The following is a 24,206-nucleotide window of genomic DNA, read 5'->3' as shown; positions in this document are numbered from 1 at the left end:
GTTTATTCCTCCACAATGACTACAAAAGTTACTCAACTCACTTAAATGCTATTTTAAGAGGTACAGTGGACAAAATTATATAGATTTTGCTCAAAATTTCTGTGGCAAGGAAGAGGACTGTGGCCTATATGGAATAAAGGAGTGGAATTCCACCCAAGTCAATCCCACTGTGCCAAGAGAAAACACCGTGGAATGGTGGACTACAAAATAAGCAATTATTCTGGAGTTATGGTAAATAGTAAATGGTAAATGGAAAGGGCCTTAAAATATATACCAAATATAACGTAAAAAAAAAAAAAATTAAAAGTATTGTTATAGACACTGAGGACACCTCAGCAATGGCAGCACATGGAGTTCTACCATAAGCAGAATATCAAGATAATCTCCCATGGCTACAGGAATGCAAAATAACACCCAAAACCTCCATAAACTGCATTTTAACATTTATATTCTTCTCCTACAGCCATATTTAGGGAGAATCGACAGTCACACTGAGAATTGCTCGTCTCTTCCTTGTCCAATAACCACAGGGGTTCAGAGTAAGCGTTCATTTTTAAAATGCTTTAATATACCAATATAAAAGGCACAAACGAAGCCCATTCCAGGTCCATTTTGATCTCAAACTACTTTGATACTAATTAAAACAGCAGAGTAAACATTGGTTAATCTCCTATTAATCGCCACAAGTGAAATCAGACATTGGCCCATCACAGTATCAAACATGATGTTCTAATGTGAAATATTATCTGTGGTTCAGTAAGAAAAATCAAATTAAACCCCAGCCACCAACCCTCACCTCCACACTGAAATATGCCCACATTAAGGAACTGTACAATCCAATCTAAAATAGGTATTAATGATTCATTAAGAATTAAACACAAATTGTTCATTTATGAAGTTATTAAACCTAACCAATAATTAAGGATCATAGATGAATGGTGGCAATGAATAATCAGATTAAAGTATCCAGTAGACTCCAGTTGGTAAAGAATATATATAAATACAATAAACCATGTGAAATTACACCACAAATTCCATTTGCATGCAATCCAACCAATGTTCAGATTCCAACCATTTAAGCCTTGCGATTCCAGCTTCATTTTTAACTTGCCAAGTTGGGATATTTTCCAAAAAATCAGCACTTAGATGAACTTTTAAAATCAAAGAGTTTAGCAGAAAGAAAAAATATTTTATTATGTAGGCCAAAAGAAATGTGCAGTGGTGTGTATTTCATTTAGGAAACCAAAATGTACTGACGAGATATTTCAGAGATAAACAGTGTTTCCAACATTGTAGGAACTGCTTCAAAATAATTTCAGTGTCCACAGATGTTGAAATATTTGTACAAATATTTCTCTTTATAAATGCGCCGCAAGCACCCACATGTTGATCGTGTTTAAAACCCAAATTTATGAAATTATGTAGGTACTCAAGAGAGAAATATGGTTATTTTAATGTAGCACTTAGAAATGTAATGGTCATTTTAATATTTTCCTTAGAGGCAGCACAATAAATGTTTTCTGTTGTTTTCTGAATTTTAATAGGGGCACCCAGTAAAGATTTGGTTAGGAATGTTGTGATTAAAGAAAACAGCAGATGCTTTCCGACTGCACACGATTTCTGAGAAATAAAGGGAATTCCTTCCAGAATTCCCCACGGACAAACAAACTTAGGACACTGTTGTGATGCAAACTCAGCCCAGCACATGCCCGTGTCCCTGAGCACATCCCATGGTAATGCCTGCACAGCAACAACAGACAAGAACCACACAGAGAGCAGAACTCAACTCCTCCAAACACTCCCCTTCCACCCAGGATCCATCTGAAATCCCCCACAGGATACCTATTCCCACACGGGGCTGTTGAGGATGTTTTTCAAGGATTTAGAAAGACAGGGTTGCTGTGTGATAACAGAAATTTTTCTTCAAAACTCCCTAACAAACCCTATTAAAAGGTTTCAGTGAACTAAATATTAATCACAACAGCATCTTACCCACTATTTAACTACAGCACCTTTCAAAAGGCTCACTGATGTAGTAAAAATCAGACAGATCTTGCTAAGAAACCAATTTAATGTAATATTAAGTAACCCAAGTTTTTGACATCATCAAAAAGACCAGTTAATTTTAGCAGTCTCATAATCCAAATGCCACGATGCACAGTTAAAACACAAGCACATTCCTATTAAAAACCTTTCCATTAATGTTGTTTCTTCCCTTCAGCAGGGAAGAATTAGGGAAATGTACTTGTGCAGCATGCCAGGAATTGCACATCTCACAGGCTGAACAATCCAGTTTTTAAGGATAGGGTAATACTTACTCCAAGCGAAGCCGATCCGTAAAAATCTACGGTTTACAGTTACTCCCTGAAATAATAATGCTGATTGTCACAGCAGCAGGAGGATAATCCCAGCACATCCAGGCCTAATAGGCAGTGTGATCATATTTGCTCCCAGGAAATCAGAAAGCAGGTACCTGTCTCCCTTAAAATCCAGGCACCTTTGGAGAAAACAATGGACTTTCAGGTGCTTAATTTTTATTGAAATCGTAAGGCGTCCATGCTTCAGCCATCAGTGATTTTTTTAATCCATTTTCTTTTAATTCCTGAGAAAAGAGCAGATTTTTTTCACTGTTTGCAGCAAACAGGTCCTGTAACTACAAACTGAAGTTTCCATATCCAGTGCCATCAACTGTGTCATCTTCAAACATTCCTCACTTGGCAGCAGCCGATATTTTTCCATCTCTTGTTGCTTCTAAAAGTAGAAAATTCAGCGATTTCAGATGCTCTCTAGGAAGATGCACTGAAGGGAATGTTTGAGAGCAGGAGCAGAATAACCACACTCTGATTTTGCCCTTCAGGCATAGCCTGGGTGTCTTCGGCGTGTCCTGCTGGTCTTCAGGTTTGTCCCTAAAGGCTAGGACGTGGAGCCAGGACAGCACCAAGCAGCAGAAACAAACGTTGTGTCTTTAAGAACATACTCACTTTTCTATTGAGGTGTCACAACTTTCTCTCTACTCTTACTTCGCTGCTGGGTCAGATGAAATCTTTAAGGAGGTTCCATTAAAAGTTCGTTTCTGTAGAGAGAAACGCTGGAATTCCCGTTCCGAACGTATTCCAAAGGAGGTCAGGTTTGGTTTTAAAGCATGTTTGTGTCGATGAAAAGTTTTTGTTTTGCTGCAAAAAATGAAAATTCTCCCTTTTATTTACACATTCCCTCTGTATTCTTCCAAGTTACTCGGCTCCCTTACAGTTTAATCAGACATAGGGGAAAAAAAAAAAAATCACCAAATATCGTATTTCCCATATGTACAAACTGACATTGTGGAGGCTTCATTAAAGGCTTTTATTTCTCTGCTCACTGCTAACTGGACGTCATTTAATGTCACCACCACTTCCCAAGAGCCCAAGAGACTTAAAAAGCGACGGAAGTTTGAAAACCAAAAAAAAAAGTTGTGAGTTTTTCTGTACCCCAGGACGGTTTTCTTTCGCGAAGCTCAAGCCGAGACAGCAGACAAAAGAAGCTGATTTGACTGAGCCGTGCCAAGTCTTGCCTTTTTTTCTTCCCTCGCCTCGCTCGCTCTCTCGCTCTCTCGCTCGCTCGCTCCCAGCATGGCAACCTTCCCGAGCAGTCTTGGCGGAGCTCCAGCCTGTGCCAGCCTGTCTGAATCCTTGTTTTCCAAAAAGATGCTCTTTGCGAATCAATTAATAGATTTCCAAACAGGAAACTGTGGGTCAGTAACCAAATCTTGGCACCAACAGCCGCTGCTCCTGCCAAATCAGCTTTATAGATTTCATGGTTCCCTACCTTTTACAATGGATGTAACGTTTGTGCTCCCGGAATCGTGGAGCACTGGAAGCCATTCCCTGTTCTCGCAGGGATAAGAAATCTGCTCACTAAAAAATGTCCGCATGCAACACATGAACAACCTGCAGTAAATCAAGACTCTTTGGAAGGCGGGTGTATGTGTAATTTTAATAAGCACCAAATACTCCTTAAAATAATGTGTTTTCATTCTCTCCTCCCCAGAATCATGGGAAGATGCCAGGAGCAGGAGATGTATATATCTGAATTAAGATCACACTCGGAAGTCATGCACATTTTAACTTTATCTGAACTCCAGCTTGAAAACCACCAGCTCTTCTCAATTCCACCATTATTAAAAATCAGCTGAAATTTAATAAGGAATCGGATCCCAGCTCCTACACAAAAAATCTCCCCACATCCGTAGATCCAATGATGTCATCTGTTAGTTCAGCAGCTCAAGTTCTTGTGGCACTCAGAGCAGAAATGGCTCAGCATTAATGGTCAACTCTGGTGGGAAATTTTCTGATGTGCTGCAAGACTTTAAGGATGGAAAATTATATTTGGAACTTCATTCAAGATATTCTAAATGACAAGAACTCATGTGAGGAAAATTACAGGAATAAACTTTCTTTTATCTTCAAGCTATTTGCCAAGGCAAAATGCCAACTTTTTAAAATACATGCATTACATTAATGAGCTAACTAGAATATTCCGAGGGAAAAAAACTTCCCAAAGTGTTTAATTTTGTAAGTTTATTCAATAGAGAGTCTCAGAAGTTCACAGGATCATAGAATGGTTTGGGTTGGAAGGGACCTTAAAGACCACCCTGTTCCAGCCCCTTGCCATGGCAGGGACACCTTCCACTATCCCAGGTTGCTCCAAACCCCGTCCAACCTGGCCTTGGACACTTCCAGGGATCCAGGGGCAGCCACAGCTTCTCTGGGAAACCTGCACCAGAGCCTCCCCACCCTCACAGGGAAGAACTTTTTCCCAATATCCAAGGAAGTCCCTCTCTGTTTCTAAAGGTTACGTTCTGCCAGAGGTTGGAAGACCTTATCTGATGATTTTTTTTAAAAAACAGGTTATTTCTCTGTCCTTCAGACCTTAGACATCCACCCAATGCTCCCCTTGTCTTGTTTCCAGTGACTGTAACAGTCCCATCCACGTTTCTCCCAGCAGCCTCCCAACTCCAGAAGAAACACTGTTAACTTTAAAATCAGATTTTTGCCTCAAAATATTGCACACTACCCCATTTCCATTTGCACCTCGCATCCTCATGACAGGCTAACCTGGGGAAAAAACACTCCTATATATAAATTTTTTCTATTTCTTTTCTTTGTGCACTTGACAACAAACTCTAATGTGTCACTTTGCCTTTACTGAAAGACCTCTCAGGCATCAAGATGGGAACAAAAAGATCTCATGGAAATTATTGACAGTGGAATTAACTCTGACAGGCTACACTACTGCAGCAGTCACTATTAAATGCTCAGCTTTTAATTAGTTTTCCTTCAAAAAACGTATGTATTGACAACAGGGGACTTCAGCTATATTAAAAATATATATATAATTCCAATAGAGATGAACTAGTTTAACTATTCCTTCATTACTCTTAGTGAAAGAAAGGCAGGAAAAACGAATAAATTCCTGACCAGCCCAATGTTTTCCTGAAAAGAATTTCCTAACAGGATGAAGAGCCTTATTTTAGCCCTCAAAATGTTGCTCCAAAGGCAGAGGATCCAACGAGAGTGGATCTCATGTGCAGGAATGACTCTACTCTTCCTGCCTTAAAGGCTTTTTTTCCAAGATGTAGTTTACTCCTAATTCCCTCTCTCTCTCCTCTTAAGGACTCCAACTGCAGGTCTGCTCCACTCCATCGGAACTGCTCCCACCTCCCTCTGTGACCCCTTTCAAGATGCATCATCCTCCAGTCCAAGGTGTCGATATCTTTCAATGGAACTCATTTCTCCTCCTTCATTTCTCCCCCTTCACATAAAGAAGTTTCCATGCCAATCAGTCGAGCGGTCAGTATCCTCCAGATAGGAAGAAAACACAAAACTTTCTCCACACCTTGTTTTGGGCCTTTTTTCATGTTTTCTGCCTGTTTTTCACTGTGTTCCCCCTTCAGCTTCTCCAATTTGCTCTTCTTCTTGTTGTCTCCCACAGTTCTGAAGACAGCCCTTTCCTTTCCTTTCCTTTCCTTTCCTTTCCTTTCCTTTCCTTTCCTTTCCTTTCCTTTCCTTTCCTTTCCTTTCCTTTCCTTTCCTTTCCTTTCCTTTCCTTTTTCCTTTCCTTTCCTTTCCTTTCCTTTCCTTTCCTTTCCTTTCCTTTCCTTTCCTTTCCTTTCCTTTCCTTTCCTTTCCTCCTTCTTGCTCAAAGTCTATGGATTTTTCCTTGGAAGGCTGCAATAATCCAGTCCTCAACTCCCAGATAACTCAACCTGACACCAGGTTCTGTATTAGTGACTCCATAAAATGCTTTTTTACCCTCACGTTTTTCTCCTGAACATTCTCCTCTCTCCAGCTATCCCACTGAAGTTTCTTTGATGCTATTCTCTTCCAATGCACAAAATATGGAAAGAGTTGAATTCCTCATCACTCCAAGTATTCTCCTATCCATCTCCAGTCCAAATTTGACCATCTTTGTTTTCTACCATTACAGAACAATGCGGAGCTCTGTCCTTCAACACTATCTACAACCCCATGCTCAGATAAAAATCCCCAAATTTATTCTTTTGCAATATCTTAGCTATCACTGATCTTTCTTTGAAGAATTAGGAAAAGATTAATATTGGTCTGTGCCTTGGTTATCACGTTTCAAATTCTTTTTTTCATCTTGGACTCGATGATCTTGGAGCTCTTCTCCAACCAAAATGACTCTGCAATCTTTTATGCATTTCACCATGATGCCCCTAGAATTCATCTATTTAAAATTCTCCCAGTGAAAGCCTCCTGATGTCATCTTACTCCCTTTTATCCGTGTATTTTTCCACCTCTCTCAAACGTCCCTGTGTCTCCCCAGTGTGGTATACCTGGATACCTGTCCCAGTGCACCTGTGAAGATTTCCCACCTCCCAAGTGGAAAACTTTGGAATAGAAGAAGTAACTCATTCATTTAAGCTGTTCTATTTGGAATACAACCCCAAAGAGTTACTTTCAAATGTCAGGTATAGCTTTTATTTCCCTTTTCTCTTCCTTGATGGAACACCTCAGTGCCATGGACCAATGAAAGCTGTGTAACGCTTCATCCTGACCACCTGATACGAGGTCAATGTGGGTGTGACAGTTCCCCAAAACATTTTATTCTTAAGAATAAAAACACCAGCATATCTGGCATATCAGGGCTAACTCTGTCAGTCTTTCTGCTATCACACTCCTGTTATAATTTCTGGGCACTCCCATCAGAAATAAGTGAAGCCAATTCCTCTGAGGACAAGCTAAAGGTTTTTAGGAGTCTAATTTTGGAGCCAGATGCTTCTCTGATTTATTATTGAAGGGTGAAAGTGCATCATGTGACAGGAAAAAGGCAACTTTTACCTGGGCTGCTCATAAAGAGATGATGACAAAGAATTTCCTATGGGCTCTCCACTTTCCTGCGTTTCATTATTAAACAGCCAAACACTGGGGAAGCTCTAAGAACATGTAAGTGAGTGACTGTAGCTATTACATGGAGACCAATATAATGAAAAGAAATACTGAGAAGGAAAGAAAAAAAGTAATACTGCAGCCATCCAGAAGTGGCAAGGGAAGACAGCGAGAGCTGAAGTCAACATTCCAAAAATCAATCAAATAAAATGGAAAAAATATTAAAAAACACAAGAATAAAGGCATGAAAAATCTGAATATGAAGGACTAGACCTGCAAAGGCCTCAGGTCCTGCAGATTTCCCAAAATCAATCAATACAAGGAGCACTTTTGGCAGCTTGTTTTGCACAGTTTTGATGTCCCCAGTTAATTCTGGTCCAGGATGGGCTGTCTCCTCCTGGCAGCTGCCCCCCTACCACCTGCATTTACCATTTGTCATTTTGACAACATCATATATGCCTGACTGTGGTCCTTCCTGTGCCATGGAAAACATTAGCCCCAGGAATGGAGAGTTCCAGCTGAATCCAGGTGAAAATCAAAGCAGCGGATCCATGAGCCCGGTGGGTTTAGGGCTGGCGCTGTCACACAGTGGGGTGGAGTCCTCCAGCTTTGCAAGGCAAATAAATGACAAGACCAAACTCTATCGGAAGCTGTCAACAACTTCCTAAAATCACTGTGGGATTATCCTTCAACTGCTCATCATGTGCTGGCATTCTGCCCCAATTTGAAATTCCAAATCCATGGGTCAATCTCCACTAAATGTATTCTTCTTCAGTTTCCTTAGGACCAGATGGTCTCCAGAGTATATCCAACAGAATTTATATTCCTAGATTAAAATATTTTCCCATTCTCTTTGTCCAGTACCACCCAGAACACTTCCAATATAAAGTGCTACATGAGTTTTTAAATACCATTGGTACCATTAATTGTTTATTATCCCCTTTAGGTCTCAGGAGAAAAACAGATACTTAAAAAAAACCAAAATGTTGGGAGCCCAGCTCCACAGCCAGGGGTGAGTGCCATTTAAAAACTGACTGCAGTGTGGAACACGAAAAATAAATGCACAGAACTTGAGGTAGAAATAGTTACTCATAATAAAATCCACAAGTTAACTTCGATGGAGTGAAAATAGACTTGTGGCTAGAAAAACTCAAATATCTTCAATTATTATGAAAATGGAGGCTCTAAAAAATCAAGTAACTAAGAGAATTTATCCATAGTTTGGTCAGGTTAGGGTTTCATAATTCCTGGTGTGAGGAATAAGAACATACTCTTTATTTTGCACTAAGCAAGGGGTTTATTGTAAAATTCAGGAACAAAGTGCTTTGTGTTCAATTACTGAATTTTCACAAATTAAATATTTTAAACGGTTCTACAGAGAGCAGTATCTCAGAATTCCTCATCTTCATCCAGCCATCAGCCCAGAGAGTGCTGGTTTTTCCTCATTTTCCACTTCCATTATACTTAATACTTTCACAACAGGAGTACCAGGGAACGTCTGTGCACAGGTATCCACAAGGATAAAATACACATTTGATGATCTTCTTGCCTCTCTCTCAAAAAGTTTGCTTTCAGTTGTTGTAAACTAAATAAACACTGAGTAGGTCTTAATTGGTGTGGGAATATTTAACACAAAGACAACTCCTTAAACAAGGACTTAAGGAGAAATGAGTTACTTAATGCCGAAGGGTGAGTGCGGAAGTCTGCAATTCCACCCCACCAAGGACTGGACAGAGGAACACCCAAATCCTGCTAAACGTTCCTTCGTATCCCATCCTCTGGACTCGTGTCACCAGCCCAGGCACAGCCCACCACATCCAAAAAATGATGCTGTGTCCAACTCATGACTGGGAACAGTTCCAAATCTAGGAATTTCAGAGGAACGTACTGGTTGACCAGGGAAAGGACAGACCCAGGATCTCTCCAAGGATTTAAGGAGGATCCAAGTCATGTTCACGTCCACAACCAGGGGCACAATCACAGTCACAGCAACAATCCACAATTCCCATGCTGGATACACAGTGGTAGCCTGCATCCAGCTCTTCCTGAGTGGGATGGAATCCTCCTCCAGTAAATGACAGAGTCTTTCAGGTTGGTTGAAAAGCAGTTTGATGACTAAGAATGGCACAAGGGACCAGATTAAATCAAATAGCAAAAAGTGTAGATGACTGGTAAGAAAACAAATGCATTAAAGCCACTCAACAGTAAGATATGAGCTGTGATGTCCTACTCTAAATCCCTTCAGTGCTCAGAACACGGGTTTTCAGCAGGAATTGTGTTCAGCTGCCAACAACATCAGAAGACACCTTTCAGAAGCAGAACTTCAGAAGTGAATGTGGCAAACAGATGGGCTGTTGGTCCTGCTGCTTCATTCCAGAGGATGCAGCTGGACTCCAGGGCAGTTATACCCATTTATGACTGTATTTATGAGAAATGCTAACAAAGCAGAGGAGGATCAGAACATCCTAAAATTGTTAAAAAAAAAAAAAAAGGATCTTTTCTAAGTTCTGAAGTTCTGAAATACATATCTTACGAACCAACTGTAAACTTATCTCTAGGTCACCTTATGAGTATTTTTCTTCTTCATATAAAGATGTATTAGAACATATTAGGACATTCTGGTTAATAATCCACCCTCTACATTTGGCTTGCCTGCTCATTTCTTCCCTCTCCTGTTCCCTTTCTGAGTAGTAACTTGGAAAATTGTCATTCAGGATCCTACTGAAATGAAGCATTATTATTCTGTGAGAAGCTTATTTTATTAGAAGTTATCTGAGCGCAAACTCTTCCAGATGAGATTTTATCTCTGCTCCCCAGCACGCATCAGATCAAGCTCAGTCAGTGCGGAAGGAAGTTTGCACATCCCTGTTTAGGTAAGAAGGGGAATCCTTAGGGAAGAACATAAACAAAAGAAAGCAAGCAATGTAAACAGTCCACATAGACCCTATATATCGTAATGTTATCTCTGGTGCAGTTATTTTGATTCTGATGATCTTAGACAAAATCCTACTGCAGTTTGCTAAAGCGTATCAGGAAATCAGCCACTGATTCCCTGACTTGGAATTTTGCCGTTTTTCAAAATGTAAGCTCAACATTTGAAAGGAGCAGACGACTGCAGACATTTCCTCTCCGAAACGAGCAGATCAGCTGCCAATCTACTGATCCCATAAATCAATGATCTCCCAAAGCCCCTTCCAACCTGGATTATCCTGTGATCCCACTCTGCCATACACATGTACCAGACCCTGTCAGTTCCACCAAGGGCTGTCTGGAGTCATCCCTCTCCTCCCTCATCCAGCCTGTCAAGTCATCAATGCCTGACCTCCCCGATTCCTGCTCCCACTTTAGGAGTCCTGGGATGAAATTTCCACAAGTTGAATGTCTGATGAACCAAAAAGTGCATTTTTCGCACTTTTTGAATGGGGAATGTCAGAAACACAAAGACACTTCCACTGTCTATCCCTTACACAACACTTCTCATTGCTCACTGGGTTCCTAAAAGTTCTGAGCCAGAGACTCAGGCACCAAATCTCTACCCCCAAAGTCCTCAAGTCTAAACAAATGTCCTCAAGGTGAGGGATTTCTGTCTCACATTGAGGGACACCAAAAATCTAGTTCCCGCTGGAGTTCTGCTTCTCAGCCATTCCTGAAATGTGGGCATTCCTTAAAGCATCTCTGGAGGCTCCTAGAAAGTCAAGAGGCTCCTAGAAAATCAAGCCCAAACTATAGTAAAAATACAGGTATCATCTACCTGGCCACATTTCTCAACAGAAAATAAGATCTTATCTTCAAAACAAAGACCCAAACAATCTCCACTAAATTCCAATTTTGCATTATCTGCAGCAAGAATTAACGATGAGCAATACATAAGAAACTGCAATAACCATCCCTGGATTGTGATGGGTTTTATGGCACAGGTTTTTATCTGATTTGCATTAAGGACTTATTTATGTGCATTATTTTAATTGTACGAGAAATTTAAATGCAAGTTTCATACCTATCATAAAAATTTGCAACAAAATAAGTGCAATAATCAAATGTGTCCATACCACTGAAATTTCATACATAATAATTAAAAGATAAGCATGGAAGGATAAAGCATTGCCTATCACACAATAAATTGCAAGCCAAATAATTCAATGGTTGCAAAGTAAAAATAAATTCAATAAAAATTACATAAACCTGAAGTAAAGGCAATGTACACCACTGTAATTTGAAGGTATAAATTTGACAGGAAGACATTAATTAAACAAGAGAAGCTTTTAAAGCTGAAAAAATTCAAAAGGAAATACTGTACATCAAAGAACAAAAGGACTAAAACACAGGAATTAATACCTGAAATATTCAAGCAACTTTAAATCTGCCTTAAGGGCTATTCTGCACTTATCTTCTCTCAATTATTTTATTATTTTATTATCTATTCCTTGTGTGTTCTGAAGGAACTAAAGATGCTGCACCTCTGCAGTTGCATGTGTAAACAACTTCTCTCTCATTTGGATAACCTGACTTTGGAAATTCTTTCCTCCATTATTGACAATGTTGTATATGAGCATGAACCAGGAAAATTGAAGAAAGTAAAGGAAAAAAATGTGATTCTGTGAACTGGTATTTGGTGTAAGAGAGTTCAAAAAAAATACAGCTTTTGACCCTGGGCAATGAGAATAACTCAAAAAAAAATTAAAGGCTTTATATTGAATATCAACTACATGGATAGGTGATGAAGACAGCAAAGCCAGGACTCCGTCTATACCTGGTTATCACACAGACACCTCCATGTGAGCTGGTCAATGGACCCTGCACTGGTCACTGGACCCTGCAGTGGCCACTGGACCCTCTGGCAGCCAGTGGAAGAAAACAGCATTCTGGGTGCTATTTCCCTGATTTAAATGTCTTTTGATGAACTAAAGACACCAGTGCCCATTTCACCTATGACAGCCTAACTCTGGGTATTGCTGCAGCACCACTCAGCCTCTTCCAGTGCTCTGTCCCGCCCTGTTCCTGCTGCAATGTAAAGTTTGCCCCATACTCTCCTACCTGCTGTGGAAAGAGAAGCAGTGGGATGCCTAATTCCGTGTCTCTGCCTGGGATATACATTCACTTAATCAATTATGGAAGAACATGTGGGATCCAGGGCACAACGTTACCTAAATGTCCAGTCAATGTCATTCCTGCACTAAAGATAAATGGACACAATCAGCCAAAGGAGTCCAATGTATCCCAGGACTCACACAAAATCAGTTAAAATATTCTCTAGATAGAAAAAACAACCTGAGTAAATATAGCCTTGTGTTTAGCTCTCCTAACTGATAGGTTTAACACCCCAAATTTGGCTCATTCAGACATGTACATCCTGTTTCAAAACAGCAGCAACGAGAAGCTCCTGAGCCCTGTGTAACGCAACTACCTTCACCCAGAATAATTATCCCCTTTTATTACACGACTTCGAACGATCTCCTCATAGCAGCATCCACACACAACCCTCTGGGTTCCTTTTTCATTTCGGAGAGGGAAATTACGGCATCAGCACGAGAAGCCTCCACCAAGCCTCATTTGCATGCAAGAGGCTGCCAGTTGGGTGAAGTTTCTCCCCATTTAGGCAATGCTGTCTCCCAGCAACCCGAGCTGTTGCCAGGAGAAGCCCCGGGAGCGCTTCCTCCGCACCCTCCGGCTGTGAGCCGCATGCTAAGCAGAGCCCCAGAACTCCAGGGACTCGGAACAACAGAATTTTTTTTACTTTTACATTTTTTGAGGGGTTTAGTGATGAGTGATGTCATCAGTTCTCTTGGGATGTAGTCAGAGGTGGTAAGTAAGTGCAGGGTTATTCCACCTCAGGAGCAGCATTTGGCAGCTTGATGTGCAGCTCTGTAAATATATTTCCTGTATGCTTTCCATCTCCCCAGCATCCTCTGTGCCTGTTAACTTCCTTTGGGTGGCTGTTTTCCAGCTTCCAAGAGCAAAAAAGCACGTGCAAACAACAAAAAAAATCTCTTTATATTGACTTAATCTTTGCTTCTCCTTGCAGCACCTTCCAAAATGTAAAATGCAATGGGGGGGTTAAAAGTAATTCCTGTCTTTCCAACAAGAGCACAATATTTACAGCTGTGCAGTTGGCTTGAAAATGAGGTGTTTAGTGTGCAAATATAATTACTTGACAAAATGCACCAAAAAAAAAAAATGAGCACTAGAAAAAGCCATGACAGGCAGGATTTCCAAGGAAATTCATCCTGGAAGTACCTGCAAGAAGTTGTAACCACAAATTTGAGAAGTTTTTTCAGATAATAAACAACCACTGGGGTGAGGTGTTTCTCTGCTGTGCATTTTGCTTTCAATCTTGGCATACACAACAAAATTGTAATGAAATTTAATAATTTATGGAAATTGATGGCTTGAGTGTGTTTGAGGCAAAGATTGTGTCCTAGAATGAAGAAATAAGTAATTAAGTCTTCTGAGTTAGAAAGGTAAATTGCAATTTGGAAAGCGCTAAACCACATATGACATTGTTACTCAACACACTCCACTAAACTGCAATGGAAGTCAAGTCTCACTTTTTTTGGCCCATATTTCATACAAACCCAATAAAAATGGACAACTAGTTAATTCATTATGTAGAATGCTGATTCAGGTAAAAGAAAGTGGTGTAAAAATTTGAAGAAACAAATCCTCCTAAACCTTAAGACAAACTTTATTTTCTTTGAGGTTTTGTCCTGACGTATAATCTCACTCAAGAATCTTTATTTTAGACCTAAAATACAGTGATACTAAAATCATGTCTGAAAAAATTTTGTATTTGCCCATGATTACAAATTCTTTTAACCAGTAAAGGAAACAAACATGAATATTTTTCATTTTATTCCTTATTTTGAGGACATAGTTTAATGGTGAGCATGGTGATGAAACAAATGGAAGTACCAGACCACAGGCCACTGGTTTGACCACAATAATTTCTGCTCAGTGTCTTAAGAATGGTAAAAAAAGACTAACAGGGAGAGCATGTGGATCCTCTGTCAAATGACATTTTTAATCAATGTTTTCTTTAAAGAGTGTGATCTGATTCAAGCAAGAATTAATTCATGGCAATGCTGTGCTTTTTTTTTTTTTTTTTTTTTTTTTACACAGAAGGTCAGACTAAAATTCACTATGACCTCCTTCACATTTGTAATTACTGCTCTATTAATCTTTAGATATAAAGCTAAGAGGCTTAATGGGTTTAAACAATCTTAAGGCTCTCTACCCATGAGCTGGACTTTCTCTGCCTCAAAAAAGTCAAGCCACTACAGATGTGTAAGAAGATATTCTCTGACACTGCTCATTGGGAACAGTAGGAAAAACATTCTTTTAATTTATTACACATTGCTACCTCAGGATATCTAGCAGAAAAAACCTGTGTATATATCTATATCAATATATATTTATACAGATACATATATATAGATGTTATTCAATCTCTACATTCATATGGCTCCTTGACTACTGCTCCTACCACTGTCATAAAATAAAATAGTTCATTAAATAGTGTAAGCAATATATCCTCACATAGTCAGAAAACACAGCCATGTTTCAGCACCAATCAAACTAAAATTAACTCTGAAAAGTAGAGTTATACTAGAAAGGTAGAAGCAATAAATAAATAATGTGTGTTTTTACTATAAAGCACAACATCATATTGCACCATTATACAAGAATATGAAAGAAGTAATTTTAAAAAATGAATGTAGGTGCTCTACCGCAAGGAAAGAAAACAGCACAACAAATTCTAAAACCCAGATTATGGAATTTGTAGAAGATCTGATAAACTCAACTTGCTTACAAAAAGAGTAAGTTTACTAATGTTTGTATTCCTTTCAGCTAATGCAGAGTGGTTTATCCAGGTTTAACTGCACGATTTTCTTGGATCCTCAGTGAGCACTAACACCTCTGGAACTTCAACTTCCCTCCAGACTGAACTCAGTGGGAAGAGCCTGGTGCTCCTCCACAGGGATCTCAACAGTGGCAGCAGCCTCACTTTTGGGAGCTCTGCTCTGGTAGACCGAGTTGCTGCAGCACAAGGAAGGAGCTCCAAGGATGTTTTATTCCATCAGGATGAGGAGTAGATCAGTGGGATCTCCAAGAGACAAGAAGCTAAATGCTCTGCAGCCCTTCACTGAGTAAAGTTAGGGGCTGTCAACATCACTGAAGGTGAAGAGGCTGGACACTGCAGGTCCAGAGAGCTCTGGCAGAAGTTCTCCTCAAGTGCCTGCACACCAAGGCAGAGCTCGGCTCACTTGGATGTCCAGGTGTGGTCACAGACCTCTGATGCGCCAAGAATCAGAGACCGGGCACAGCACACACAGCTGGAGCAGGGATCAGAACAGGTTATGTAGGATGTAGGAATAATCCTTCCGAAAACAGAAGAACAGGATGTGGAGCTGCACTCTACTGAAACACAACTCCTTGAGAGCACAGGGCTGCAGAGTGAAACAGTCCTCTAAGTAACCACAAGACAGCAGAGATGGAGATCCAAAGGAAGGCTGGAAAGGTAAACAGATTCAGTATTTTCAGCTTTCAGAACTCAGACTCTGGCTTATATATGGAATTATCATGGAATCACAGAATCTCCTGAGCTGGAAGGGACCCAGAAGGATTGTTGAGTCCAACTCCCGACCCTGCCCAGGACACCCCAACAATCCCACCCTGGGCCTGAGAGCTGTGTCCAAACGCTCCTGGAGCTCTGGTAGCCTTGGGAACGTGACCATCCCCTGGGGAGCTGTTCCAGTGCTCAAACACCCTCTGCAGGAAGAACCTTTTCCCTGATAGCCAGCCTAAACCTCTCCTGACACAGCTCCAGCTGTTCCCTGGGCCCTGTCTCTGGTCACACAGAGCAGAGATGAGAGCTGTCCCTCCTCTGCCCCTTTGGAGGAGCTGCAGCCCCTGAGAAGCCCCTGGGAGGCTGCCAGAGGGAAAAAAAGGCCCTTCAGGGTGGTCTGAATTTTGACAAAAATTTTCTAAAGAGAGTTAAGGAACAAAAAAACCATGTAGGAAAAGTGGGAACTTCATCAGAAACACAGCACTGCTTCATGGACTAAAATGCAGAGACCAAGAACAAGCAACAAAGGAGACACAGAAAGCACCACCTCAGCATTTAGGCACAAAATCAGCGAAGCCAAAGCTGGAGTTCAATCTGGCTGGGGACATAAATGGCAATAAGAAATGAATCTGCAAAAATTGCAGGAGTAAAAAGAAGCTCAGAAAGAATCAAAGTGCATTGATGAATACAGGAGACAGCCTAGAAGTGTGTACAGAAAAGACTGAAGTACTCAAAACCTCATTTGCACAAGTCTCCACAAACAACTGCTCCAAAACCTCTCCAGGCTGGTACAATCAGAAAGAAAAGCAGCAAAGAACATGAGGAAAAATGGGTTATGGCTACTTAAGCTAAATGTGTTTAAATCCAAGGAGCCATATGGAGTTCTTCCAGAGCTGGGAGGCAAGTTTGCTGATGTGGCCATCAGAACACTTACAGATGAGAAATAATGAAAAATCACAGTGATTGGGGATCTCTGATGATGAGATTTGGGCTACAGTAACAGCCGTTTTGAACAAAGGAAAAAGAAGAATTGAGGCGCGTATAGGATGCTCAGCTTCAGCTCAGTCCCAGGAGAGATCACGGAGTATGTTCTCTTGGTAAATATTTCCAAACAGAGGGAACAACAATGTAATCAGGAATAATCAACACATTTACCAAAGGCAAATCACGCTTGTCCGGCTGAGCTGCCTTTTTAGGCTGAAATTCTGGCTCTGCAGAGGAAGGCAGAGCAGTGGCTGTAGCACATGTTGACTTCAGCAGGGTTCTGACACCCTCTCCTACAGCATTTGCTGTGGAAGCTGACGAAGTCCTGGCTGGAGGAGCAGCCTGCATGTCAAAAATGGGCAAGAGGAGCAATCTCCAAAGGCAGGGATCAATACCTTCATGTCTGGTGTGCAACAGGTGACCCCAGGGGCTGCTGCTGGGGCCAGAATCATTCAATAGCTGCAACAGCAACATGAGTGATGTGACAGAAAACACGCTCAGCAAATCTGAGGGCAGCGTTAAACAAACAGCGAAGGGCAGACAGAGCAAACAGCTGAAGTTTATCCAAGAAGACCTGGAAAAATTCCAGGTCTACACCAATAGAAACCCCAGGGAGGTCAACAAGAAGAGCAAGATGATCTCAGAGCTGCTGGGAAGGAGCTGTGGTCCTGCTGGATGCCAGGTTAAATGGGCTCGCAGTGCAGAAAAAGCAAACTGTGACTCTGGACAGCAGAGAAAGGAAAAATCCCTCTCTTCTATGCTGTACTGGTAAGAATTCACGCAGACTACCAGCTCCAGTTCTAGTTCCCAATTCACAAGAATTATTAACGTTGCAAGGGTCTGCAAGGTCAATCAGCCTTAAGTTGATCGTCAGCCTAAAATTTTAATTGCCATTCTCTTCTGCGCAGTTTACATCTTATTTTAACATTGACAATTCACTGTAGGGTCATGCTGTTATTAAATACGTAATGCCACATTTAGCCATAGAAAAACATTTCTAAAAATTGTATTTGGCCTTACGAGGATGCTTTTTGTACAGCAGCACAGAATGATTCTACCTGTGCATTTACTCAGCGTAAAATGAGCTTGGTGTGTCTTCTGTCCAGTCTTTTCTCAATAAAAACAGGAAGGTACCATGTTGATGCAGGGAATGTGCTACTCTTGGTATCATCTCTGGAGTTCACTGCTGTAACAGCACAAACCCTACCTCTGCACCCCTCCTTTGACTCCATTTCCTCCACATCAGACATAATATTCTCCCTGCTACCTTTAATTTCACCACTATTTTCAACTACTAACCAAGTATCTAGAAAATGCAAAAATTTATTATCCTCTTGACCACTGGGCTTATGCCATCATCCATTTGTAATTCTTCCACCAGTACTTATGTACTTAGTGTGTTTAAATTATGCCCTAAGTTTGCACACTTTGTTAGGGTCCACAGGAGCCTGGAGCAAAAATACGTGTAAGTAACACCTTGTTCAAGAAATACCTCATACGTGAGCTATTGAATACATGTATTAGAGCACCTCAGTACCACTAAAATTCCTACTGAAAAGCACTGACAGTCATCTTGGAACTCCTTCAGTTCCTAGGAGGGCTGTGAGAAAGTAAATTCCTGAATTCTGGGTTGCTGCTTTGCTTACCTGACAGCACACATCTACTCAAAGGAGGAAAACAATAGGAAAAATTATTAAGAACTTAGAAGCACCTTGCAAAGAGAATCATGGAACGGTTTGGGTTGGAAAGGACATTAAAGCCCATCTCATCCCACCCCCTGCCATGGGTTCCACTATCCCAGGTTGCTCCAAGCCCCAATGTCCAACCTGGCCTGGGACACTTCCAGGGATCCAGGGGAAGCCACAGCTTCTGTGGGAAACCTGTGCCAGGGCCTCATCACTCTCACAGGGAAGAATTTCTTCCTAGAACACCCGCAGAAGATACACAGCATGTCATGATTTTATTTTAAAGTATTATTATTTTAAAAAAACAGTAAGGCCTAGAGAAATCTCTTTAAAACCCTATTGCTGGCTTCAGTAAGAATTAAAGAGAAAACTCATATACAGACAACAGATTATAGAAAATAATCACATGATGGTTTGGGTGGAAAGGAATCTTAAACCTCATCCAATTCCACCCTCTGCTACGAGCAGGGACCTCTTCCACTATCCCAAGTTGCCCCAAGCCCTGTCCAACCTGGCCCGGAACACTTCCAGGGACGGGGCAGCCACAGCTCCTCTGGGCAAACACAGGGCCGCGCTCGCTGGCTGCTCCAACAACCCGTCAATCCCTATTCTTACGGCACACAAGAAACGTCACTGCGCGAGTAAACCACGACACAAACACTTTCCCAAGGCACATTTACCCCCCCCGTCCCCGTCCCCGTCCCCCCCTCACAGAACGCACCACCCGCCGCCATGTTCCTCCCCACGCCCCCGTCCCGCCCCTCAGCGCGCACGCGCCGCAGCGGCCCTCCCCCCCCCCCCCCCCCCGCCGCGAGGGCACCGCGCATGCGCGCGCGCGGAGCGCGGGGAAGGAGCGCGCGGCCGGGGCGGCAACGGGGGCAGGGAAAGGAAGGAAACGGAGTCAGTACTCACCTGGCACCGCCATGCGCTGGGTCCTGCCGGGCAGCGCTTCGCTCGCCTGCGGCAGGCGGGAGGCCCAGTCGCCCATGCTGAAGGCAGAGCCGTGGAGGGCGCGGAGGAAGAGCAGGAGGTGGAGGCGGTGGCGCGGCGACATCGCCCGCTGGGCGGGGTGAGGGAGCCCCGGCGAGGGAGGGGCGGGGAGAGCGCCCCCTGCCGAGCGGCGGCGGGGGAAGGCAACTCATCACCCGCCACTGCCTCGGGGGTCCCTCCAGGGCGCCCCACCAGTGTCGTCCGTGACCCTTTATCCCAAAATATCCCTTCCCATGGGCTCTGCCCATGTGTTCCACAGCACCTCTGTGGAATGCAGCTTGCTCTGAGTCTGGCCACAGCGTTTTTCCCAATGTTTTGGGACCCTCATGGAGTCCACGTCGCCTCCACCTCATGTCCTCTCTGTGTCACATCCACCGTCTGGCGTGTCCACGCTCTCGCTTCTAGACGGGATTTTGCGGACGCATTTAGGAAAACACGCTACACATACCTTTCGTGCAGTAATGTGGTTAATGTGGTTTATTTATTTGTGCAATAATCACAGAAAGGTTTGGGTTGGGACATTTAAACTTAGCTTGTTCCAACTCCCAATAATATATATATTTAATTTTTTTCCATGTTTTTTCTGGTTGTTAATTTACACAGCGCTTGCATGTGTTATGTTTAGGCAATCTACTGTATCATCCCAATTTTGCAGAGTATTTTTTCAGTGAAGATGTTCCAAGTAACATCCTATATTTGCAATAAAAATATGTAAAATATGATCAGAGTGTGAGTGCTTGTGGAAAATACCCACTGTGTTTTTGGGGGTAATACAGCACGGATTTGTACAATCACAGAATGGTTTGGGTTGAAAGGGACCTTAAAGTTTATCTCATTCCATGCCTCTGCCATGGGCAGGGACACCTTCCACTGGACTATACAAGGCACAGGATATTTATTGATTACAAAATTTATCTGGAGGGCTTTGAAAAAGTTGGGTTGTTGGCTGAATAGAGAGAAGATAATAAAAAAACAGACTAATGCCGAGTCTGAGAGGAAGGTCAGATAATTCTCTCAAAAAAATGTCTATGACAGATGCTGTTCCATTCAGTTCATAATCAGGTTGGGTTTTACATAGATGCAATACTCCTGAGGCCTAGAATTTAATTCGTATTTATAGAGGTGTTGGATATTTACAGCAATATTGAGAATTCCAAGGTGCTCTTGAAACAATCTAGTAGACCAGGAAAACCATGTTTTAGGAGTCAGGCTTTCTTCAAAATTAAAAATTCAGATAGGAACAGGAGAGAGAAACTGTCCCACCTCAGCTTTCAGGTTCCCTGTTTTGTGTTTGAAAGGTGAACAACATCCTCTTTGAGCACAGGTAGTCCCCAAGTTTGCAGTCAATCTTTCAAGGTGTTTTACACAAACAAAATTCCTAAGTAATGGTAACTAGAATTACTGAGATCAGGACTGGAGAGGACCTCAGGTGACCTCAAAGTCTTGTAATAGCCTGGAGAAAGTCCATTGAATAAAGAGTGAATATAGAGATGCTTGTGATAAATAACTGTGATGTTTTGAGAGTACAAGTTAGTAAGAACCAGAAGTGCTCAATAAGGAAGTGTAAATTTAATTTAAAACGTGTTCACCTAATTAGTTGTTCTCTCATTATGGTCACACTGTCATTTCTCAGCTCTTTCTTTGTAAGAAACTACTAAAGATGATGACGTCCACTGGTTTTACACTGCCCACCTCTTCACTTTCACTACACCTATCTGCCAACGTGTTCCTAAAAAATGCACTGCTCAATGTCACGATGGATGGCAATGGAATTTCCCCCTCAGAATTAATGTCTCCACCGGTGAGCTAGAATTTTTTCTGCCTCTTTGCAACCGTTTTTGTTTCCATTGCCATCTTCCCTGCATGAGGGCAGTCAGAGGTGAGGGGCAGAAAAACAGGCTCATGTTTGGCTCAGCCTCGCAGGTGAAGGGGCTGAAATCTTCCAGAGCCCTGATAGGCTCCGAAATTCCAGCTGCAGAAAAGCCAGCCTTGCCTCCACTCCAGTGATCCTGGCCATCCTTCATGCTGAACGTGCTGTCCTTGAGTGTTTATTCTCTGTGTATCCCTTAAATCATGGGTGCCCTTTCCAGTGCATTAACTCCTCCAGGAAAAACTGCTTTGTCACCCATCACCCAGTCAAGCTGCTTCGTTCGTGAGGCTGAAAACAGCCGAGGATTGGGATCCAGAGCAGTGACAGCGGGGCTGCTGATGCTGGAAAATTACAGCTCTTGGGGGCAGGAATCAGCCTGGCATTCCCTGTTCGCGTGGCACTTCATGCACCCTGTCCCTGCCTCATCACTGAATCCCAAGTATTAAATGGTAATAAGCCATCGTGCCGCTTAACAAATAAAAACTGATTTTCACAAGGGTTTAGGGCTTGTTGGCTCCATGGAAACAGAAGACTGTTTAATTTAGATAAATCCCGCTTATATTTCAGGAAAGTGTGGGCTATCCCCTCCTCTTGTTCCAGAGGGTGAGGTCTGGGTGAGAGACTCTGAAAATTGCACTCTAACTTCATTTAAAGTTTTCTTATTTTTTTTTACCTCTCCAAACAAGCAGTAGAACATGATTATTTTTTTATTTATGGTGTGTTATGCTTTACACTTAAACATAGACTTTCTATGTACTAACACACTAAATTAAGAAATATATCAGGAAAAAAAGTGGATTATGGCACCTACACAGTGCTTGCATTCTCCTGTAATTATCACAGTATTCCCAGCAGAGCAATTTTATGGCAGATGCTAAAAATTTTCTGTGAAGATGGAAAAAGAAAGGAGAGAGAGAGAGAGAGCAGGAAGAAAAGGGATGTGGGCTTACCTCTCTCCTTTCAGCCAGGGCTTTGCACAAATTCCTACTCATCCAGTCCTAGGAACTTGCTCAGAATATACAGAGTTTTTTTCCAGGACCTGACATTTCCTACACATAATCCATCAGAGTTAAATTTCCTACTCTTTGTGGTTTGGGATAGATGCGTTTTTCCCATGTAACAAAATCTGCCGTATCTCGAAACTGATAAAGCCCTGTCTGGCCATCTCCGTGGAAATACAGGGATTGGGAAGGCAGGTTTGTGCTGCAGTGTGCATCTCCTGGAAAAGCAATCTCTTTTTTATCTGAAAACATGCAGTGAAAGAAGATCCTCCACAGGCTTTAGTGGATTATTCAGTGCTTGATTACTGTTAAAAATACGCAGCTTATTTTTAGGTTGGCTTCAGCTTCCACCCGTCACAGTTTAGCTTATCTTCCCTGGAATGAAGAGATTGCTTTTATCCAGGTTTTGTTATCCAGACTTAGCACTGCAGGCTGCGGTCATCCCTCAAGACAAGATAAACAGGACTCTGGGAGTTCATCACAGTCAAGGATGTTTTCTAATTCTCTTAAGTCATTGCACATCTCTGGACGCTCTCCAGGTTTTCAAGTGACGTAGTTCCTGATTTTTTTTCCTGCTTTGATGACGATGTGAGTAAGGAATTCAGCATTCTGGTGGTGCTCAGACCAAGCCGGTGTAATCTGGTTTCTTGATTCCTGGTTGGATGTGCATTAATCTGTCCAAGAGCAGTGTTAGACCTTCCAGCCTCACAGATACATTGCTGTGGCTTCCCAAGGGCTCCCAAAGGAATTGATTACAGAAGTATAGAAATATAAAGGTGATTATGGCAGATACGTAGAAGGTTGAGTTCTGTGCCTAGACCTTGTCACCATTTAAATCACTGATCTAGACTTGTACCAATCCCTTGTCTTTGTCACTATTGCTCCTCCAGCTTCTCCTCAGCTGCTGACAGAAATAATTTTCCCAGTTCTTCTCTATAACTGATAAAACTGTCAAATAGTGAATCACAGAATCACAGAATATCCTGAGTTGGAAGGGATTCAACGAGGATCATCCAGTCCAGCTCCTGGCCCAGCACAGACACCCCAACAATCTCACTCTGTGCATCCCTGAGAGCATTGTCCAAATGTTCCTGGAGCTCTGGCAGCCTTGGAGCCATGCCCATTCCCTGGGGAGCTGTTCCAGTGCCCAGTGACCCTCAGGGGGAAGACCCTAAATCCCAAGGGGGGAGGATAGTGCCCAGGGTGTGCTCAGGGCTGCTTTGGGCAGGGGCTGTGTCTGTGAGTCTGGCATGCCACCGTCTTTTCTGGCTCCCATGCCAAAGGGCTGCTTCCCTTGGGAAAGGCCCATGGAGAGTTTCCCTCCAGGAGTGCCTGCACTGCTGGCAGTCTCTCAGGTCTGGGGACACCTTGCTGTCCTTTGTGGCTTGGTGGATCTGATTTGGGGCTCAGTGATGCTTTTGCACCTCTTGGGTGCCTTTTCCTGGGGCCCCCTGCACTCCCTCCCCATTCCATGCAGACACAGGTTATGGATGAAATTGTTTTAATAGAAAGGCAGAACAGTGAACAACATCTTCTACATCTACATCTACATCTTCATCTACAGCTATAACATCAAAAACACTCTGGCTCCATCCCAAACAATGTGAGCCCTCAAAAGGCCTAATCCTACATTTCTGCTCCAGCTCTGCCTGCAGGAGCCTTGAGCTTGCTGTCGGCTCTGGGCAGAGGGTTCTTCCTCCTCTTCTTCCCTCACCTTTCCAGCCT

General features: G+C 42.3%; 1 protein-coding gene across 3 annotated transcripts in view; it reads right to left on the bottom strand.

Moving 5' to 3' along the window:
- Nucleotides 1-22,698, bottom strand: part of MSRA (methionine sulfoxide reductase A) — a 237,953-nt gene extending 215,255 nt beyond the window's left edge. The window contains exon 1 of one of the 3 annotated variants that reach the window (XM_048296828.1): nt 22,431-22,698. Coding sequence is in view for 1 of the 3 variants with exons in the window: in XM_048296826.1 (XP_048152783.1) it covers nt 19,533-19,674 (142 nt within the window). In the remaining 2 variants the exon portion in view is untranslated. Of the gene's footprint in view, nt 1-2,318; nt 3,849-19,532; nt 19,707-22,430 lie in introns of those variants that run through there. The other 2 variants (XM_048296826.1, XM_048296827.1) reach the window with 2 other exon arrangements.
- Nucleotides 22,699-24,206: the final 1,508 nt, after the last annotated feature.

Source organism: Corvus hawaiiensis, chromosome 3 (genome assembly GCF_020740725.1).
Source record: "Corvus hawaiiensis isolate bCorHaw1 chromosome 3, bCorHaw1.pri.cur, whole genome shotgun sequence".
Lineage (NCBI taxonomy): Eukaryota > Metazoa > Chordata > Aves > Passeriformes > Corvidae > Corvus > Corvus hawaiiensis.
This window is presented reverse-complemented; position numbering and strand designations above follow the sequence as displayed.